Genomic DNA, 19456 nt, shown 5'->3' with positions numbered 1-19456 from the left:
TCATTTATATTTAATATACTTAATTTAATATTAGACATTCCAGGTACTTGGAATATTAAAACTTGAATTATAAAAGCAATAAATTTTATTAAAAATACTTTTGAACATAAATGGAAAAGTAGGATTGTACTAGGTATCTGTATAAAGCACACAGCAAAAAGGTAGCATATAAAAATTAAGATATGGAAGACTGGCCTAACAGAACTTAGAGACATTTTATGTTACTATATATTGTCTTAGGAAAATATTAATTATTTTATATATTCACCTCTTCTCTTATAGCCATTGTTTAAATATTCCAGCTCCATCAGTATTTTTGCTCAGAAATGCAAACTTACATTTATTTACTCACTTACTTACTTACTGGTTGAATGTCCAAAACACTTTTAAATACTTGTGTAATTTTTAAGGGGGGGGACTTTCAAAGTGGATTAAATTGGTGTCAGTTCCATAAAAGGAAAGTTGGAAAATCATATTTTGTAATAAATTATAAATTATTTAGAACAAAGTAGTCTTGATTGACAAGTGAATAATGTTCCTTTGGAAAGAGCCATTTCTAATGCATTACAGTTGAACCTCAAGCTGCTTTCCATGCACAAGTGCTTCCTTGAAAACTGTCTATCATATATCAAAGTCCACATGCAGAGAGACAATTACACCCTCGTGAATAAATAAAAATGTTAAAAACTTGATGTTTTTTGCAAAAAAATAAATAAATACTTGAAGATGCAGAGCAGGAATAAAAATAGTAGTTCAGAAGCAAAAAAGAGAGAGGGAGAGGATGGAGAAAAAAATTAATAAAACAAATGGTATAGCAGAATGTAATTTTCTTCCGTATCCTCAATGGACAATTCCTAAGAGCAGATCATATTATGTAGCTGCCTCATATGCCTGCACTTCACCCTCAGTGCTGCTTACAATTGAATCTCAGCATCTTCTGAAGACTGCCTGTGTATTCAAAACTGTGAACCACAAGTCTAAAATTAACTTATGACTTCTTATTGACTTCTGGTACTGAAACCAGAGAAAAACTCCGCTGTAGACAACAGACAATGATATCTGTAAATTGTTTCCCTTGGCTTTCCCTTAGTAAAAACTTGCTCTGCCAATTTAGGTAGAATAATAAAAGTGCAGCCATAAAACAAAACAATATCCAGGAAATGAACCAAAGCTTGCGTTTCAGTATTACATAGTTTGGATCAAATATTTGGGTAAAACCACACCATATCAAATCCAACTCAACCCAATCCTTTATGTATCATTTCTGACCAATTCAAGAACAAATATTTTAAAAGTGTGTATTCCAAGTAATTTGGTTCATAGTGCGTCAGCATTTTAAAGCTTATTTTTAATGATTACCAGTAAAATATATTCTGCTATGTTGTACAATGACAAAAAAAAAAGTAAAAAGGAAAGGATTTTGAACTGAAAATTAAACTTCTGGACATCTGGGAATTTTCAAATTTCTTTGAAGTTACTCTTTCCCACTTTTCTTTTCATAACAAGAAATAATAGAACAGGTTTTGTAGAAGTGGGAATGTGTCAGAAGGTTAATGGATTTTTAAGTATGTTGCTAAATCCTGAAGGATTTTATGATAAACTCTCGCATATGTTCCTGCTGAGAATCTAGATTAAGGGAGAAGAAATTAGCCTATGGACTGTGAATAAAAGCAAAAAAAGGAAAAGAAAGGATAATCCACATAGCAATTCATTGAAGAGCTATCTCAATCAATATGCAGGTGGCCTGGGATTTTAACTCTTACAGAGAGCTATTTACCATGCAGCACGGAAACCCAAACTTAAACCACTTTACAATGCCTCGGTAAGGCCACACTTGGAATACTGCATCCAGTTTTGGTCACCACGATGTAAAAAAGATGCTGAGACTCTAGAAAGAGTACAGAAAAGAGCAACAAAGATGATTAGGATACTGGAGGCTAAAGCATATAAGGAACGGTTTCTGGAATTGGATATTAATGAAGTTTAATGAAGAGAAGGATGAGGGATGACAATCAAATCTTCTTGGATTAACAGTGGAAGGAGCAGTTGGGGGATGGAAGAACAGAAAACATGAGTAAGAGAAGACTGATCTTCAAACCAAAACATTTATTTATTTATTTATTTATGAGACTTATATACCGCTTTAAGTGCAAGCACTCTCTAAGCGGTGTACACCAGTAAGCAATGTATATATATATTTTAAATTGCCCCCAACAATCTGGGTCCTCATTTTACCTACCTCGGAAGGATGGAAGGCTGAGTCAACCTTGAGCCGGTGAGATTTGAACTGCTGACCTGCTGAACACAGTCAGCTAAAGTGGCTTGCAGTACTGACAAAACATTGATCTTAGGTCTATCACTCTGCTCCTACCGGTATACCGATGAAAGAGGAGAAGGCAAGCACTTAAACCTTACAGCCTCCAATCCCAAACCACATGAAGGCCAACTAAAAACATCTCATCCAGATGGTCCTGGCTTATTGTCCGGCGGCCTCGGCTCCCTGCGCGGCTTCGCCTGCTGCCCCGGTGGCAACCGCCGCCGCCACTGTTGCAGCGGCAGCCAGCAACAAGAGGAAGTGCGACAAGGCCAGCACCTTCGGTTTCAACTACACGCTGCTGCTGGGCCCTGCTGGGGAAAGCGGCGGGCCGGCATTGGGGAACGGGCCCCTGGGGAGGCCGTCGAGTGGGCCAGAGGAGCCGGCCTACACCGGCACCCCGTGGAAGAAGATGAATTACAGCCCCGGCATCGTTGGGTTGACTTTACACAATTGCTGGGTGTCTGGAGAAGCCATTGATGAGCTGCACGAGAGGTACTTGGAGAAGTTGACTCAGCTCTTTGAGGAGCATAAGGCCAAGTACGGGCTGCCCCCAGACAAGCACCTAATGATCACCTAGCCAGCCACACTGGACCAGCCTGGGACATGGAGGGGCAATATTTTTTAGAGAATGTTTGTTGTGGGTATGTGTATGTATGTAGATGAATGGTGGCCCTGTAAGGTATAAATTTTATTATTGTATTTAGGGCATATGAATGTGAATATTTTTATTTTTTATGTATATTGAGTGTGAATGTGTATTGAGCGTTTGGGGTAGGAGAATGGTGGAGTCAGGGGCGGATCCTGGTGCCCCCTCTACTGAGTGCAATAGCAAAAGCGGGGGGGGGGGCAGGACTTACCCTTGGGCTTGGTCTGTATGGAAAGCTAGTCCGGTCAGGAAGGGAGAAGGTTGGTGAGGGTGGGGGTACTCCGGGGAGGGGAGAAGGTCGGAGCATCCCGGTTATGACTGGGATGGGCAGATATGGCAGGAGCCGAGGGGCAGGCCATCTTTGGGGAATGAGGACTCGCTATATTAGAGCGATTCCTTGTTCCGGCCCCTCAAAAGGCCCATCCTGTAGTACTGGTGACAGGAGTACAGGGCCCTAGTTGTAGGCTGCTGTTGCTTAATGCCAGGTCCATTGTCAACAAAGCCCCCCTTGTCCGTGATTTAATATTGGACAGTGGGGCTGACCTGGCATGTATAACCGAAACCTGGCTGGGCCCTGAGGGGGGTGTTTCCCTCTCGGAGATGTGCCCGGACGGGTTTGTGGTGCTTCATCAGCCTCAACATCAGGGCAGGGGTGGGGGAGTGGCAGTCATAGCTCGGAGGTCTTTGAATCCTCGTGGGATTCCTGCCCTGGAGGTTGTTGGGTGTGAGTCCCTCCTATTGAAGTTGGGTTCACGGGTTCAGTTGGGCTTGCTGCTGACATACCTACCTCCCAGCTGCATTGCAACAGCCCTGCCTGCGTTGCTGGAGTCAGTAGCTGGGTTGGTGGTGGAGTTCCCCAGACTTATGGTACTGGGGGACTTTAACCTGCCATCACTCGGCGATCGCTCAGAGGCGGCGCAAGAGTTCATGGCTTCCATGGCAACCATGGACCTGACCCAGGTAATTCAGGATCCGACTCATAGGGGTAGTCACACACTCGACCTTGTGTTTCTCTCGGGGCAATGGAGACATGATCTGGAATTAAGAGGAATAGAGATCTCTCCCTTGTCATGGACAGATCATTTCCTATTGAGGCTGGACTTCAGAGAATCACTCCCCCATCGTAGGGAGAGGGAGCCAACTAGGTGGTTCCACCCCAGGCGCCTAATGGACCCAGATTGGTTCCAGGAGGAGCTTGGGGAAATACCTGACTCCCTTGTCCACAGCTCATCTGGGTCCCTGGTTGCAGCCTGGAATGAGGCGGTGTCCGGGGCCCTGGATCGAATTGCGCCTTTGTGACTTCTCTGTGGTGGTGGTCCCCGGAGGGTGCCTTGGTTTACTGAGGAACTCCAGGAGATGAAGCGCCACAAGAGACGTCTAGAGCGACGTTGGAGGGCCAGTAACTCTGAATCTGACCGATCACTATTAAGAGCCTATCTTAGGACTTATTTAGTGGCGATAAGGGCAGCAAAGTGTGTTCACTTTTCCGCACTTATGGCGTCCGCAGAATCTCACCCGGCCACCTTGTTTAGGGTGACCTGCTCCCTTCTTAAAGTGGAGGAGGCGTAGGAACCCTTGCAGGGGAGAGCTGAGGAGTTTGTTCAGTTTCTTTCGGACAAAATCGCTCAGATTCAGAGAGACCTGGACTCCGACTGGGCAGTGCCAGCCGAGTTGCCGGGGGCTGGTCTTAGTCATGTTATCTGGAGCGAGTTTGAGCCTGTGACCCCGGATGAAGTGGACAAGGCCGTGAGGGCAATGAATGCCGCCATCTGTTTATTGGACCCGTGCTCCTCCTGGCTGGTTTCTGCCAGTAGGGAGGTGACACGAGGCTGGCTCCAGGCGATAATCAACGCTTCCTTGATGGAGGGGTCTTCCCGCAACCTTTGAAGGAAGCGGTGGTGAGGCCCCTCCTCAAGAAGCCTTCCCTGGACCCAGCTGTTTTGAAGAACTTTCGTCCTGTCTCCAACCTCCCCTTTGTGGGGAAGGTTGTAGAGAAGGTGGTGGCGTCCCAACTCTTGTGATCCTTGGATGAAACTAATTATCTGGACCCTTTTCAATCTGGTTTCAGGCCCGGCTACAGCACTGAGACTGCTTTGGTCGCACTGACTGATGACCTCTGGCGAGCCCGGGATAGGGGTCATTCCTCTATCTTGGTGCTTCTTGACCTCTCAGCGGCTTTCGATACCATTGACCATGGTATCCTTCTGCATCGTCTCGGAGAGGTGGGGGTGGGCGGCACCGTATTGTGGTGGTTGTCCTCCTACCTCTCTGACAGGTCGCAGTCAGTGTTGGCGGGCAGACAGAGATCGACCCCTAGGCGCCTCGATCATGGGGTGCCTCAGGGCTCGGTCCTGTCCCCCCTCCTTTTTAACATCTACATGAAACCGCTGGGTGAGATCATTCGGCAACACGGGGTAAGGTATCATCAATACGCGGATGATACCCAATTGTATATCTCCACCCCGTGTCCTTTCAGTGAAGCAGTCGACATGATGTGCCGGTGCCTGGAAGATGTGAGGGTCTGGATGGGGGTGAACAGGCTTAGACTCAACCCTGACAAGACCGAGTGGCTCTGGGTCTTGCCTCCCAAAGGTCAACTGGATGGTCCATCATTAGTCCGGGGGGGGGCAAATTTACCTCCCTCAGTGCAGGCACGCAACTTGGGTGTCCTCCTGGACTCACAGCTACATTTGGAACAACTTCTATCAGCTGTGGCCAGGGGGACCTTTGCCCAGGTTCTCCTGGTGCACCAGTTGCGGCCTTACTTGGACCGGGAGGCTTTACTCACGGTCACTCATGCCCTTGTCACCTCAAGACTGGATTACTGTAATGCGCTCTACATGGGGCTACCCTTGAAGAGCGTTCGGAGGCTGCAATTGGTTCAGAATGCAGCCGCGAGAGCGATTGTGAGCGCGCCAAGGTACGCCCATGTGTCACCTATCCTCCGCGAGCTGCACTGGCTTCCTGTGGGTCTCCGGACGCAATTCAAGGTGTTGGTTATCACCTTTAAAGCCCTTCATGGATAAGGGCCAGGTTACTTACAGGACCGCATACTGCCGCACAGTTCCCAGAGACCGGTGAGGTCCCATAGATTGGGCCTCCTTCAGGTCCCATCGGCCAGACAATGTTGGCTGGCGGGCCCTCGGGGAAGGGCTTTTTCTGTGGTGGCTCCGACCTGGTGGAATCAACTTCCCCCCGAGATTCGAACTACTCCCACCCTGCCGGCCTTTAAGAAAGCCATTATTTATTTATTTATTTATTTATGAGACTTATATACCGCTTTAAGTGCAAGCACTCTCTAAGCGGTGTACACCAGTAAGCAATGTATATATATATTTACATTGCCCCCAACAATCTGGGTCCTCATTTTACCTACCCCGGAAGGATGGAAGGCTGAGTCAACCTTGAGCCGGTGAGATTTGAACCTGCTGCACACAGTCAGCTAAAGTGGCCTGCAGTACTGCACTCTAACTGCTGCGCCACCTCGGCTCATTAAAACTCTCCTGTTCCGGCAGGCCTTGGGCTGATGTCCCCGGGGGGGGGGGCGGGATATGATTGGACATGCTGTATGAATGTATTTATTTTATTGTTTTATTGTCAGATTATTGTTTTAATTTTGTACGCCGCCCTGAGTCCCTTGGGATTGGGCGGCATATAAATTTTAGAAATAAATAAATAAATAAATGATAGCAGTGTTCCAATATATCAGGGGTTGCCCCAAAGAAGGGGGAGTGAAGCTATTCTCCAAAGCACCTGAAGGTAGGACAAGAACCAATGAAAGGAAATTAATCAAAGAGAGAAGCAACCTAGAACTAAAGAGAAATTTTCTGACAGTGAGAACAATTAATCAGTGGAGCATCCTGCCTCCAGAAGCAGTGAATGCTCCCACACTGGAAGTTTTTAAGAAGAGACTGGACAGCCATTTGTCTGAAATGGTGTAGGGTTTCCTGCCTGAGTAGGGGGTTGGACTAGATGATCTCCAAAGTCCCTCCCAATTTTATTATTATTATTGTTATTGTTAATATTATTATGCAACACATAGGAGTTTCAATGAGTGAAGCTCTTTCAAAAAAACCCCACAAAACAGGTAGTCCTCAATCTACAACCATAATTGAGCCCAAAATTTCTGTTGTTAAGTGAAACATTTGTTAAGTGAGTTTTGCCCCATTTTACAACTTTTCTTGCCTCAATTTTTAAGTGAATCACTGCAGTTGATTACTAACTCTGTTGTTAAGTGTATCTGGCTTCCCCATTGGCTTTGCTTGTCAGAAGGTCACAAAAATTGACCACATGACCTCGGAACCCATCAATGGTCATAAATATGAACCAGTTGCCAAGCATCTGAATTTTGACCACATGATCATGGGGGCGCTGCAAAGGTTATCACTTAGAAAAACGGTCATAAGTCCTTTTTTTCAGTGCTGTTGTAACTCTAAATGGCCACTAAATGAACTGTTCCACATCACAATAGTAATGGGGGACTTTAACTACCTTGACATCAACTGGGAGACAAACTCTGCACCAGGTGGAAGATCAAACAGGTTCCTGGCAAACCTACCAGACAACTTTGTCTCCCAAAAAGTAGAGAAGGGAACTAGGGGATTAGCCATTTTGGACCTAATTCTCACTAACAGAGATGAAATAATAGAAGGTGTTGAAGCCATAGGAACCCTGGGGGGAAGTGATCATGCAATATTGGAATTCAACATTATGGAAGCACAAGTAATAGAACACAAACTTGAGTCTTGGACTTCAAGAGAGCTAATTTCAATAAACTTAGAGAGGGCTTGGGAAGTATTCCATGGATGAGAATCCTCAGGGGGAAAACAACTCAAGAAGCTTGGGAAATTTTGAAAAATGAGATAATAAAATCCCAGACTAGCACAATACCAAACAAAGAGGAAAAATAACAGCTCTCAAAAGAAACCAGCATGGCTGCATAAAGAACTCTCTGACAAATTGAAAGATAAAAAGGACAAGTATAGAAAATGGAAAGAGGGGCATATAATTAAATCAGAATATCAATAACTAGCCTGAGCCTGCAAAGATGAAGTGAGGAAAACCAAGGCTCAAAATGAACTTGAGAAAAAAGTCAAAAATAACAAAAAAAGCTTCTTTCAACATGTAAAAAACAAGAAAAAAGTGAAGGAAATGATTGGTTCACTAGTGGGTGAAAGTGGCAAGAAAGTGACAAGCAACAGGAGAAAGCAGAACTATTTAACTCATTTTTTGCATCTGTCTTTACACAAAGGGAAAAAAGAGACCAACCTATCAAAAATAGTGCCATAAAAAACAAAATAGAAATACAAGTTGAGATAGGCAAGAAAATGGTAAGTGAACACCTGCCCAGCCTAGACGAGTTCAAATCACCAGGACCAGATGGATTACACCCCGAGGTTCTCAAGGAACTGGCAGATGTGATCTCAGAACAACTGAACTATATTTTTCAAAGATCCTGGAACACAGGGGAACTACCAGAGGACTGGAAAAGAGCTGATATAGTTCCCACCTTCAAAAAAGGAAAAAAATGGACCCAGGAAATTACAGACTTATCAGCCTGACCTCAATACCTGGAAGATCCTGGAAAATATAATCAAACAATGAATCAGCGAACACCTAGAGGCAAACAAACTCATTACTAAAAGCCAACATGGGTTTGACAAAAATAGATCATGCAATCTTATTGCATTCTTTGACCAAGTGACAAAATTAGTGGATCAGAGGAATGCTGTGGACATAATTTACTTGGACTTCAGTAAGGCATTTGATAAAGTAGATCACAACCTACTACTTGACAAGACAGAAAAATGTGTGGTAGACAGCATCACCACCAGATGGATTTGTAGCTGGTTGACCGGCCGTACTCAGCGAGTGGTCCTCAATGGAACCGCATCTACATGGAGGGAAGTGTGTAGTGGGGTGCCCCAGGGCTCTGTTCTGGACCCAGTGCTCTTCAACATCTTCATCAACTATTTGGACGAGGGGATAGATGGGGAACTCATCAAATTTGCAAACATCACCAAGCTGGCAGGAATAGCCAACATTCCAGAAGACAGGCTTAAGATACAGAAGGATCTCGACAGACTTGAACACTGGGCACTATCTAACAAAATGAAATTCAATGGTGAAAAAAGCAAGGTTCTACATTTAGGCAAGAAAAAACAAAAGCACAGGTATAGTATAGGGGTACCTTGCTCAATAGTAGTAACTGTGAGAGGGACCTCGGAGTCTTAGTGGACAATCATTTAAATATGAGCCAGCAGTGTGCTGCAGCTGCCAAAAAGGCCAACACAGTGCTAGGCTGCATTAACAGAGGGATAGAATCAAGATCACGTGAAGTATTAATTCCACTCTTCAATGCCTTGGTAAGGCCACACTTGGAATACTGCATCCAGTTTTGGTCACCGCGCTGTAAAAAAGATGTTGAGGCTCTAGAAAGAGTACAAAGAAGAGCAACAAAGATGATTAGGGGCCTGGAGGCTAAAGTATATAAGGAATGGCTGTTGGAATTGGGTATGTCTAGTTTAATGAAGAGAAGGATGAGAGGGAACATGATAGCAGTCTTCCAATATCTCAGGGGCTGCCACAAAGAAGAGGGAGTCAAGCTATTTTCCAAAGCGCCTGAAGGCAGAACAAGAAGCAATGGGTGGAATCTAATGAAGGAGAGAAGCGAACTAGAACGAAGGAGAAACTTCCTGACAGTTAGAACAATTAACCAGTGGAACAACCTGCCTCCAGAAGCGGTGAATGCTCCAACACTGGAAGTTTTTAAGAAGAGACTGGACAGCTATTTGTCCGAAATGGTATAGGGTTTCCTGCCTGAGCAGGGGGTTGGACTAGATGACCTCCAAGGTCCCTTCCAACTTTACTATCATCATCATCTCATTGTTATTATTATTATTAAGTCGAGGACTGCCTGTAGAAAATGTTGTCTACATTTATTACCATCTGTCTGTCTCTGAATAATAAAAGCAAAAGTGGTAAATAATGAGTAATTAATGAAAACTGATCCCACCCATACAACCCACTGTACTCATATGGTGCAGAAAAGCATTTTATAAACCTGCCCTTATGCAAAGATGGTCATGGAAGTTTCTATGTCCTTCTCTACAATGTGTCTTAATAAAAGGTTATCGTTGATCCCAAACTAGGGAGATTTGTATTCTGTTTCCCCAAATTGAAAGGATGCATACAGCTGATTCTACATTTGGAGAGAAAAACATGAATCCCAAGATTAATTCTGTATCATTACCTTATTAAGTAACCTCAAGTATATGTCATTTATCAGGGAACTGGTCATTACTGAATGGGGCTAGAGTAGACAACCAAAGCCTCAAAATTAAAGCAGCTTCTTCAAAGGAGCAATAGTTCTGAAAAAAAGTGACTTATAACCAGTTTTCACACATTGAACCATTGCAGCATCCACAGAGTCATGTGATCAAAATTCCAGTGCTTGGCAACTGGCATGCATTTTAGGATAGTTGCATTAACCCAAGATCATACGATCACCGTTTTTAAACTTCCCAGCTGGCTTCCGACGTGCACAGTCAACGGGGGAAGCCAGATTTGCTTAACCACATGATTCACTTAACAACTATGGCAAAAGTGTTGTAAAATGAGGGGCAACTCACTTAACTGCCTTATTAACAATTGAAATTTTGAGCTCAATTGTAGTCGTAAACTGAGAACTATTTACATTTAGTTTCTATATTTTAATCCCTTATATTAACAGATACATATATTGAATAAAATTAATGAAACTTTATGTGAATCTTGTTTTCTTAGTCATGGTTCATTTTCAGGGGCTTGACCTAAGAGTTCCTAATTATTTTTTGACCCTGCTTAGTTTTTTTCAAGGTTAAGGTCTATTAAGTGCTGCAAAACCTGAATATAAGAATAAAATGTTGAAATATTCCACCATGTGAGGAGAATTATACTTGAAAATAAATGCTAAACTATAATGACAATTCTGTATGATCTGGAATAGCTTCAAAATAAGTTACATAAAACTTGAACACTTTACTTCCAAAATGGCAGAAGAAAAAGACAAAAAATACATTATTACTAAGCTTTTGTTCCGTTTTGTTCTATAGTTGAATGACATGCATTCATAAACATGCTCACTTTTGACTATTCAAAGCAAGATTTGAAGTATGCAATTAACCCTTATTTGCTTTTCAAAGATGCTGCATCAATACAGCATTAGATATAAGAAAAAAGGATATTTATGAAAATGCCTAAAATAAAGCTTTGTTTTCACTGTAAACAGTCCATGAGAAGAGATTTTAAAAGGGGGGGGAGGCAAAAGATTCAAACCTGCAAAAAAACTGAAGCCGGTCCTCCGGGTTATTTATATAAACATATATAAATAAATAAAATTTAAAGACTGCCCCATGTACTCACAATTCGCAGTGAATTCCATAACATCTAAGTGACCAAACTTAGGCTAACTGGCTATGGCATTCAAATCTCAAAATTATCTCTAATTAGCTCCTTTCTAAATTTAAGCTGTAATTCCTACTTAAGATAGCAGCAATCCATAGCAGAATATTTGACAAATAGACAAAAAGTGAGTATTTAATATAATTAAATTTAATCATCAACACAACTGTCCATAAAAGCTATTAGACCAGGGCTTTTCAACCTTTTCACTGATTGTACCACTTTTAGGATATGTCAATATTCGAGTACCACCTAGCAAGGTATCAAAAACTTGATGACCCCCAAAAAACCTGTTCAAAGTTGCAATTGCACTGAAATGACTTATGACCATTTTCCACACTTATGACCATTGCAGCATGCCCAGGGTCATGTGATTTATATTTGGATGCTTGGCAACTGATTCATATTTATGATGGTCACAATGTCCCAGGGTCACATGATCCCCTTCTGCAATCTTTTGACAAGCAAAGTCAATGGCAGGGCTGCTGGTGGCCAAGTGCTAAGACAGGACTTCCTTCCTTCCCTCCCTCCCTCCTTCCCTGCCTCCCTCTTTCTCATTCCCATCTCCTTCTGAAGGAAGAATTTGAACCCCCCCCCCATATTTTCCCTCTTCCATATATTCATCAAACAAGGAAAAGCCTCCAGAGACAGAAAAGACAAGCCACCAAGGGAACTAGCTTAAAAAGGCACATTCCCCTTTAAGAATTAGCTACTAGCTAGAAAGGAAAGTTAAGGAGTCGGCAGCTGGCATTTAAGAAAGGGGAAAAAATGTAGTAAGTGCTGACTGCCAGCTAAGTCAACCTCCCCAAATGGCTTCATTCACAAGTAAAGGAATGCTATAGGCAAAATCCATTCAGGAGAAAAATACTTCAAAATCCCTTACAGCAAAACTTACAGCTAACAATAGCAGAGCAATAGAAGCTAACACGAGACATCAGCCATCAGCCAAATAGAAATTGCCAAACACTCCTTAAGAGCACAAATCCCAGAACTTCAAAGTCACAAAAGCACATAAGACTCCTTCCACTCTCCATCTCCCTCCCTCCCTGCCTCACCTCCATCCGATACTACCTTTCTTCATTGCTGCCTTTCTTCATTCCTTGTGGATGGTGACCCTCCCCCGCTGCATCTCTTTCCTGTTTGTTGCTGCCATCACAGGTGGCTGCCACAGAAGTTGTAGATCCACTCATGGTCGGCCTGCTTGATCTCCTCTCCTCTCCCCCCGCCCTCCTCCTTCCTTCCCTTTGGTGCAGCTAGAGCTGACTCCGCCTCCTCCCAAGGCTGCCTCTTTTTTCTCTCTCCCTCTCCTGCCCAAACTGCCTCCTTTTATAGCGTCTCCTGTCTCCAGCATCCTCCTTCTCCTTTCTCATCTGGGTAAGCCGGAAGTGCCAACCCTGGGGCCTTTGCCTCGCCTCAGCCACTCTGTAGCTTCAGAGGACTCCTTCACAGTAAGTCCTGCACTGCGCTGGCTCGTTCCCTCCCCCACTACATTTGGCTGGGCAGGGCGCGTACCACCTGCCATGTGCTAATGTACCACAGGTGGTACGTGTGCCACACATTCAAAACTTCTATTAAGGAAATCAGATACGTAAGATAGCTGGTCATCTATTTCCACAGTTAGCTGATTTTAAGTAGAAAATACAATTTCATGGTGATGACACACTGTATTGCTCAACAATAAAACCACCAACTTTGTTGTACATGTTCAATTAAACCTGTGTATTATTAACCACACCATTCTTTTGTAGTACAATCAGTTCTATCCATCTCTAAGTGGAAGAGAAGTACTGTGCTTGGAACTTAAAACACTTTAATATTTGCAGAAATTATTTGATTAGAGAGGAGTCTTTCCAGAACAGCCCAATAATGAGTCAATATGCTCTTTGGCTGTACATATTGTTGTGCAAATGAGACAGTAAAGTCAGAAAATGGACATGAGTAGCTTGCAAAAGTCAATTTAATATTTTGCCAGAACAATGTTGTAAGGCTTTTCAGTTTACATATCTTTAGGACTGTTATTTCTTGCATATTTTACAAAGGTTCATAACAAATAGTCCTTAATCACCTTAAAATATACTTTTTTAACATAGAACATTGAATAGTGGAGGGATAACTAAAGTTATAAATAAATGCATTTAAATTAGTTAATTAAAACAGCAAGTAGAATTATTTATTAAAGAAGGTTATGAAGATTTATATACTGTAGTTTGACAGCTAAATTAGAAAACAAGTTCGAGTACCATGTCAAAACATGTTCCACATAAAGCCTGCTTTAGATTTTAGTAAACTTATATTTGTATTTGCTTTTGCATGACTTGTATTCCACTCCATCCAAGTTAAAATGCTATAATTAGGATGTATTTAGAAAGGCCAGCTTCTGAATGCTTCAGCCAAATATTAGACATGCTTTCTAAATTACAGGCAGCTGTTAAAAGTATGTTCCTTTCTCACTGGTTGGCTTGTCTATTCCAAAAAATCCAGCTTTCCCGAGAGTTTTGAAAACTTGGTATGCTGGAAATTCTCCCTCTTCTTCCCATTTGTGCACAAATGGATTGATTTCTTTGTCAATAATCTGCATTTGGAAAGTAAGGGAAGGATGAAAATTGAAAAAGGTTACAGAGTGAAATTACATCTATTTGGCAAATATTATTCTAATACAGGCATTATAGTAATTTATTCCAGGCTTTCCTAAACAGAAGCAATCTTGCTCCGCTGGACTACAGTTCCCATCATCTTCAGCCAGTATAAAGTAGTCAGAAACTAAAACAATAGGGTGGGATACTGGTTTAATGTAGTAATGGGTTTACTAATTCCAGCTATGTTTGATGGACTTAAACTGGCTCAAAACCAGTTTAAGCTAGAGTTAATTGGGTAGAAGATTTGGTTACCAACCTTATTATTGCAATACCAACAACAGCTTAACTATCATGTTTCAGAGTTCTTCATTCAAATTTAAATAGAGACTTAGTGATATGAAGCTTGAAAACTTGCTTAATATTTCATCTTTAAATGATGTACAAAATTGTAAAGATGCAAAAAAGGAAGTAGTTTATTTCAGAAGATGCTGGCACCAAATCAAGAAATAATTTATACCATCGTTTTGTAAAATATCTATTATCCAAGATTTAATCCTGGGTGAAAGGGCTGAAATATTGTGGAGACAAACTAGGGCAGGGGTAGGCAATCCAAAACACTCAAAGAGTCACTTGGACACGTTTCCCAACGAAAACAAAACACTGGGAGCCGCAAAACCATTTTGATATTTTCATTTTAGATGTCAAAAGGGTATCTCTCTCTCTTTCCTTTCTCTTTCCTCTCTCTCCCTCCCTCTTTCCTCTCTCTCTTTCCTCTCCCTCCCTCTCTCTCTCTCCTCTCTTTTTTCTTTCCTTTTTCTCTTTCCTCTCCCCCCTTTCTTTCTCTTTCCTCTTTCTCTCTCTCTTTCTTCTCCCTCTTTCCTCTCTCTTTTCCTTTCCTCTTTTTCTCTCTTTCCTCTCCCCCTCTTTCTCTTTCCTCTCCCCCCTTTCTCTTTTTCCTTTCTCTCCCTCTTTCTTCTCCCTCTTTCTCTCCCACTTTCTTTTTCTTTCCTCTCTCTTTCCTCTTTCTCTCTCTTTCTCTTTTGTCATTCTCTTTCCTCTCTCTCTTCTCTCTCTTTCTCTTTCCTCTTTCTTTCCTCTCTCTTTCTCTCTTTCCTCTCTTTCTCTCTCTTTCTCTTTCCTCTTTCCTCTCTCTCTTTCTCTCTCTTTCCTCTTTCTTTCTCTTTCCTCTTTCTTTCTCTTTCCTCTCACTTTCTCTCTTTTTCCTCTCTCTCTCTTCTCTCTCTTTCTCTTTCTCTGTCTCTCTCTTTTCTCTCTCTCTTTCTCTCTCTTTCCTCTTTTTCTCTTTCTCTCTTTCCTCTCTCTCTTTCTCTCTCTCTCTCTTTCCCTCTCTCTCCCTCTCTCTCCAGATGAGGAGAGAGAGAGAAAACGAAAGGCAGACAGCACCGAATGGGCAGGGAGGGGGAGTAGGACACAAACAATGGCTCCGGTGGCGGTGGTGGCATGGCGGCGGCCACTCCAGCATCATAGGGAGTCCCCGCCGCCCCCGGCATGGCCACCGCCCCCACCGCATCCTCAGCTGAATGGGTGGGGAGGGGAGCAGGACAGGAGGCAGCAGCTCCGGTGGTGGTAGCACAGTGGCAGCCACTGCAGCATCGTCGGGATTCCCCGCCGACCCTGGCCCAGCAGCCACCCCGCCGCATCCTCAGCCAAACAGGTGGGGAGGGGGAGCAGGATGGGAGGCAGCATCTCCGGTGGTGGCCACTGCAGTATCATCGGGGTCCCCGCTGCATCCTCAGCCATTTTGCCATTGCAAGAGGAGGACGCCAAAGCTGGGTGCACCATGGGCGGCCACACCAGCAACAGTGAATGCCGCCATGGGGCACCAGCTGCTGGCCCCGCCACCCTCACAACCCAAAGTCTCCTTCTCCTGCAGCACTGAGGGAGGCAGCGGCGGCAGCAGGAGGATGGTGAAGTGGCATGGCTGTCTGCTCGCCACCACCTCTTCGGCCTCGCTCAGCGTGACCGGCAGCGGTGGCAGGATGGTGAAGGGGCGCGGCTGCCCACTCATCGCTGCCTCTTCAGCTGTGCTCAGCGCAACCGGCAGTAGCAGCAGCAGGAGGACGGCCAAGAGGACCACGCAGCAGGTGGGGAAAGGGCTGGGCAGGCACCGTGGGGGAATCTCTCAAAAGAGCCCATGGGGATCTGCTGCCCGTGAGATGGCCAAAAGGTGCAGGTAGAGAAGGGAAGCTACAGAGACCCCAGGTGACCCCCTGACTAACAGAGGTGGCAGCGAAGCAGGGTGAGGGGAGACCCACCAGGCAGGGATGAGACACCCTGAGACCGGCCACCAGCGGCTCCTTACCATGGATACCTTTCTAGCAATCCTCCCAGCCACCACATGCAGTCCGAAGTTTGAATTGATTGGTTGAACTTTTTTAGTCCCACTTTTTTTTTCAGACTGCACATGGTGGCTGAGGACAGGGAGCCGCAGGAGACAACTGAAAGGGCCTCATTCAGCTCCGGAGCCGCGGGATGCCAACCCGTGAACTAGAGTAAAGGAAAGGGTAATCTCTCCTAGCTATATTTATTGTGCTATTTTATGATGCAGTTGACAGAGTCTTGTAGAGTGATGTCCAAAGGTAAGTCTATAGGAACTTCATCTCACTAACCAGAATTTCTATCTAATCATCTCTCAGTTTGGAGTATAGTATTTGTAACTGCATTTGGATAACTGTGACAATGTAGGGAAAACATTAGTGTTCTAACTGCACAACAGTCTCTTTTTCTCAAGTCAAGATTTAAATGCCCATATTGAGATTGCTCAATAAGTAGTATTTTTCTATCTGTTTTGAAAGACATTATAACCTGATGGCTCAACTCCTGTACTTCTTGGCTGACTAAATCAGCCAGACTGGAACAGGTCCAATCTTGAGAAGTAATTAATGATTACTAAAATGCAGGGTGTGTTCCTGCATGCTTAAAGGAGGAAGTTATTAGATCACTATTGAAAATAAGATTGTTCCCTTGATCCAGAGATCTTGTTTAATTATAGTCAGTCACAAATATTCCATTGCTGCGTAAGAAGATCAAGAAAGTGGTAGCTTCACAACTTCAGATATATTTAGCTGACCTGATTTTCGGAACATATTTCAGAGTTTTTTTATCTAGAACATGACACCAAAACAGGGGGCTTGATTAAAAAGTGGAGCTGAAGGCTAGACATGTACCGGCCCTGCCCCCTCCCATCCAGCTCAGGTATGGACACTCTGCCGTCCTGGCTTCTCCTCCCCTCGGAAAAGACTGCTCTCCCCCTGCCCCGCACTCTCCCTCTCTGGGACTTTCTTCTTTCTGCCTTTTGGCGTGAAGGTTCCCAGGGAGCGGAGGAGGAGGCCACGTGGGGATAAGGAGCTGCTGCAGCAAATCTTCCAAGGTGGCATCAAACGGCCACTTGGGCTCGCCTATCTCAGCCTGCTGCAGGAGGCTGGAGTTGAGGCTTCCGGCTTGCTCTGAGAGGGGTGCTCAGAAAAGAGAGGATGAGAAGCGGAAAGTGGGAGAAAGGACTTCTTCCAGCTCTCTGGGGTTCTTTCGCTTGGAGGGCAAGGAAGCAGCAGTTCTGCTCTGCAGAAGGTGGGAACAGGTGGCCTCTCCTTCAAACTTTGCCAAGTGACACCAGGAGCGAAGCGAGCTCCGAGTCCCAGAATGTCAACTTTGCAAAAGAGGGAGGCGGTGGTGGGATTAAAATAAAATGGGGAGGAGGTTGAGGAAACCCAGCAGACACCTCTATCAGAGGGCAAGCAAGAAAGGTAAGATCAGGGAGAGGAAGAAAGCTTTCAGGGCTTATGCACAGACATAGCTGACTCCTCCTCGTCCCCTGCCCTTGCTGCATCTCCTGTGGAGATGCATTTGTGTCTCTCTGTGTCTCTCTCTCCCACTCAAAGCTATCCTGCAGCTCGATCCTTGAAGTGATTTCAATCGACCCCTTCATTTCCAAGCATCCCCATGGAAGTCAATGGAGGTTCACGGCGACTCAAAAGGTCAGCCATGGCACTTCCAAGTCCGTTGGTTTTATCGGCAAGCCACCGCCTTCGCCTACTCGGCTTTGGCATCAACACAGATCACTGAGCAGGAGGATTGATTAGTGCGGGTCTCTCCTGGCCAAAGTAGCGATGATTGCCCAGGAAGCCACGGAACCCCGGCAAATGTGGGGATAGGCTGGGGAGGGGTCCTCCTGCTCCAGTTGGGTACCCCCCTCTTTTCAGAAACAGCACCCAAAAGGAAAGGAATGACGGAGCAAGCTTCCCCCGCAGGGGATCCGGCGCTTGTTGCTTACCTCCCTTTCCCAGGCAGGGATTGCCAGCCCTAGCAGGTCCATCAGGCTGGCGAGAGGTCCCTTAAGAGAGCAACTGCCATCACCTCCCCTCCCATCTCCCGGTGGGCTTCAGGGAAAGCGCGGGACTTCGGGGGGGGCATTCCTGTTCAAAACGAGCTGTGCCCTTCAGGGCTTGGGAAACAGAGCAAAGTTGAGCCTAAATGGGCAGATCCCTTTCCTGGGGCCGCAGCTTGTGGGAGGGCTGGCCTGCTCAGCGAAGGCACGAGCAGGCCACTCCCAGGGGGGATCCCGGGGCTACCCTGGGCTACCCTGCGCATCTCCCTGGCCATGTGCGTCTTGGACAGGGCCAGCCCAGGAAAGGGACTTCCTGGCTACAGTTCTCCCAGGGATGGGGCGCCTGGGTGCAGGGCCAATCAGGAGCCCCACAAGGGGGCAAGTCCACATGAGAGAAAGAGAGAGAGAGAAGGGAAGCACAAGTGCCTCTCTGTCTCTGTCTCTCTCTCTGCAAATGGCAGAGGAGGCTCCAGAGCTGCAGGAAAAGGACCAAAGAGCCGCATGTGGCTCCGGAGCCGCGGGTTGCCGACCCATGATATAGTTATATGATCTAGGGCAGATTGGGAAAAAGGATATTGCTAAATTCTATAAATCTCTTTGTAGCTTTTAATACTGCTGAGTATGGTATTCTCCTATGCCATCTACCAGGATTCAGCTTTGGGGATATTTCATAGTGCTTTTTGGTCATCTCTTAAAAAATCTGAGAGCTGACTTCAGGGAAGGTATGAAAGAGGCATAATAGAAAAAGGAAGGAAGGAATAATCTGTTAAGGAGAGATTTAGAGAAAAGATTACACAAAAAGAGTAGGTTAATGTCTAACTTCCTTTTTCCTAAAGTCTAACAACACCAGTTCCCTGTCCTGGTGTCATTGTAATATGTACTTCCCATCACTGGTAGGCTCTGATATGAAACACAGACAGGAAAATACCTAATGATCTGAAGACACTGAACAGAAGGTGATTGTGTGTAGAAAGCTGATAAGAATTCACTGTTGAAATCCAATGTTTCGATCCATCTCTAGCTAGCTAGCTCAGCCTTTTTCAAACTGAATTATATATCCATCTCCAGATTTGTTGGAATTATAACTTAGAATGTGCAAACAGTAAAGAAAGGAAATGAAATAAGATAAA

The 19456-nt window shown here is 44.6% G+C and overlaps 1 protein-coding gene across 1 annotated transcript in view; it reads right to left on the bottom strand.

Annotated features, from left to right (window-relative positions):
• LOC120312379 (probable acyl-CoA dehydrogenase 6) overlaps positions 1 to 14440 on the bottom strand; it is a 53044-nt gene extending 38604 nt beyond the window's left edge. Inside the window, 1 exon segment of the mRNA XM_039353043.1 lies at positions 13836 to 14440. Within this exon segment, the coding sequence (XP_039208977.1) occupies positions 13836 to 13983 (148 nt within the window). The 5' untranslated portion in view covers positions 13984 to 14440.
• Positions 14441 to 19456: the final 5016 nt, after the last annotated feature.

The sequence above is a fragment of the Crotalus tigris genome, unplaced genomic scaffold (assembly GCF_016545835.1).
Source record: "Crotalus tigris isolate CLP2741 ecotype Arizona unplaced genomic scaffold, ASM1654583v1 scf7180000018489.288463, whole genome shotgun sequence".
In the NCBI taxonomy this organism is placed as follows: Eukaryota; Metazoa; Chordata; class Lepidosauria; order Squamata; family Viperidae; genus Crotalus; species Crotalus tigris.
The sequence above is the reverse complement of the archived record's forward strand: the minus strand, read 5'-3'. Positions and strand labels throughout refer to the sequence as shown.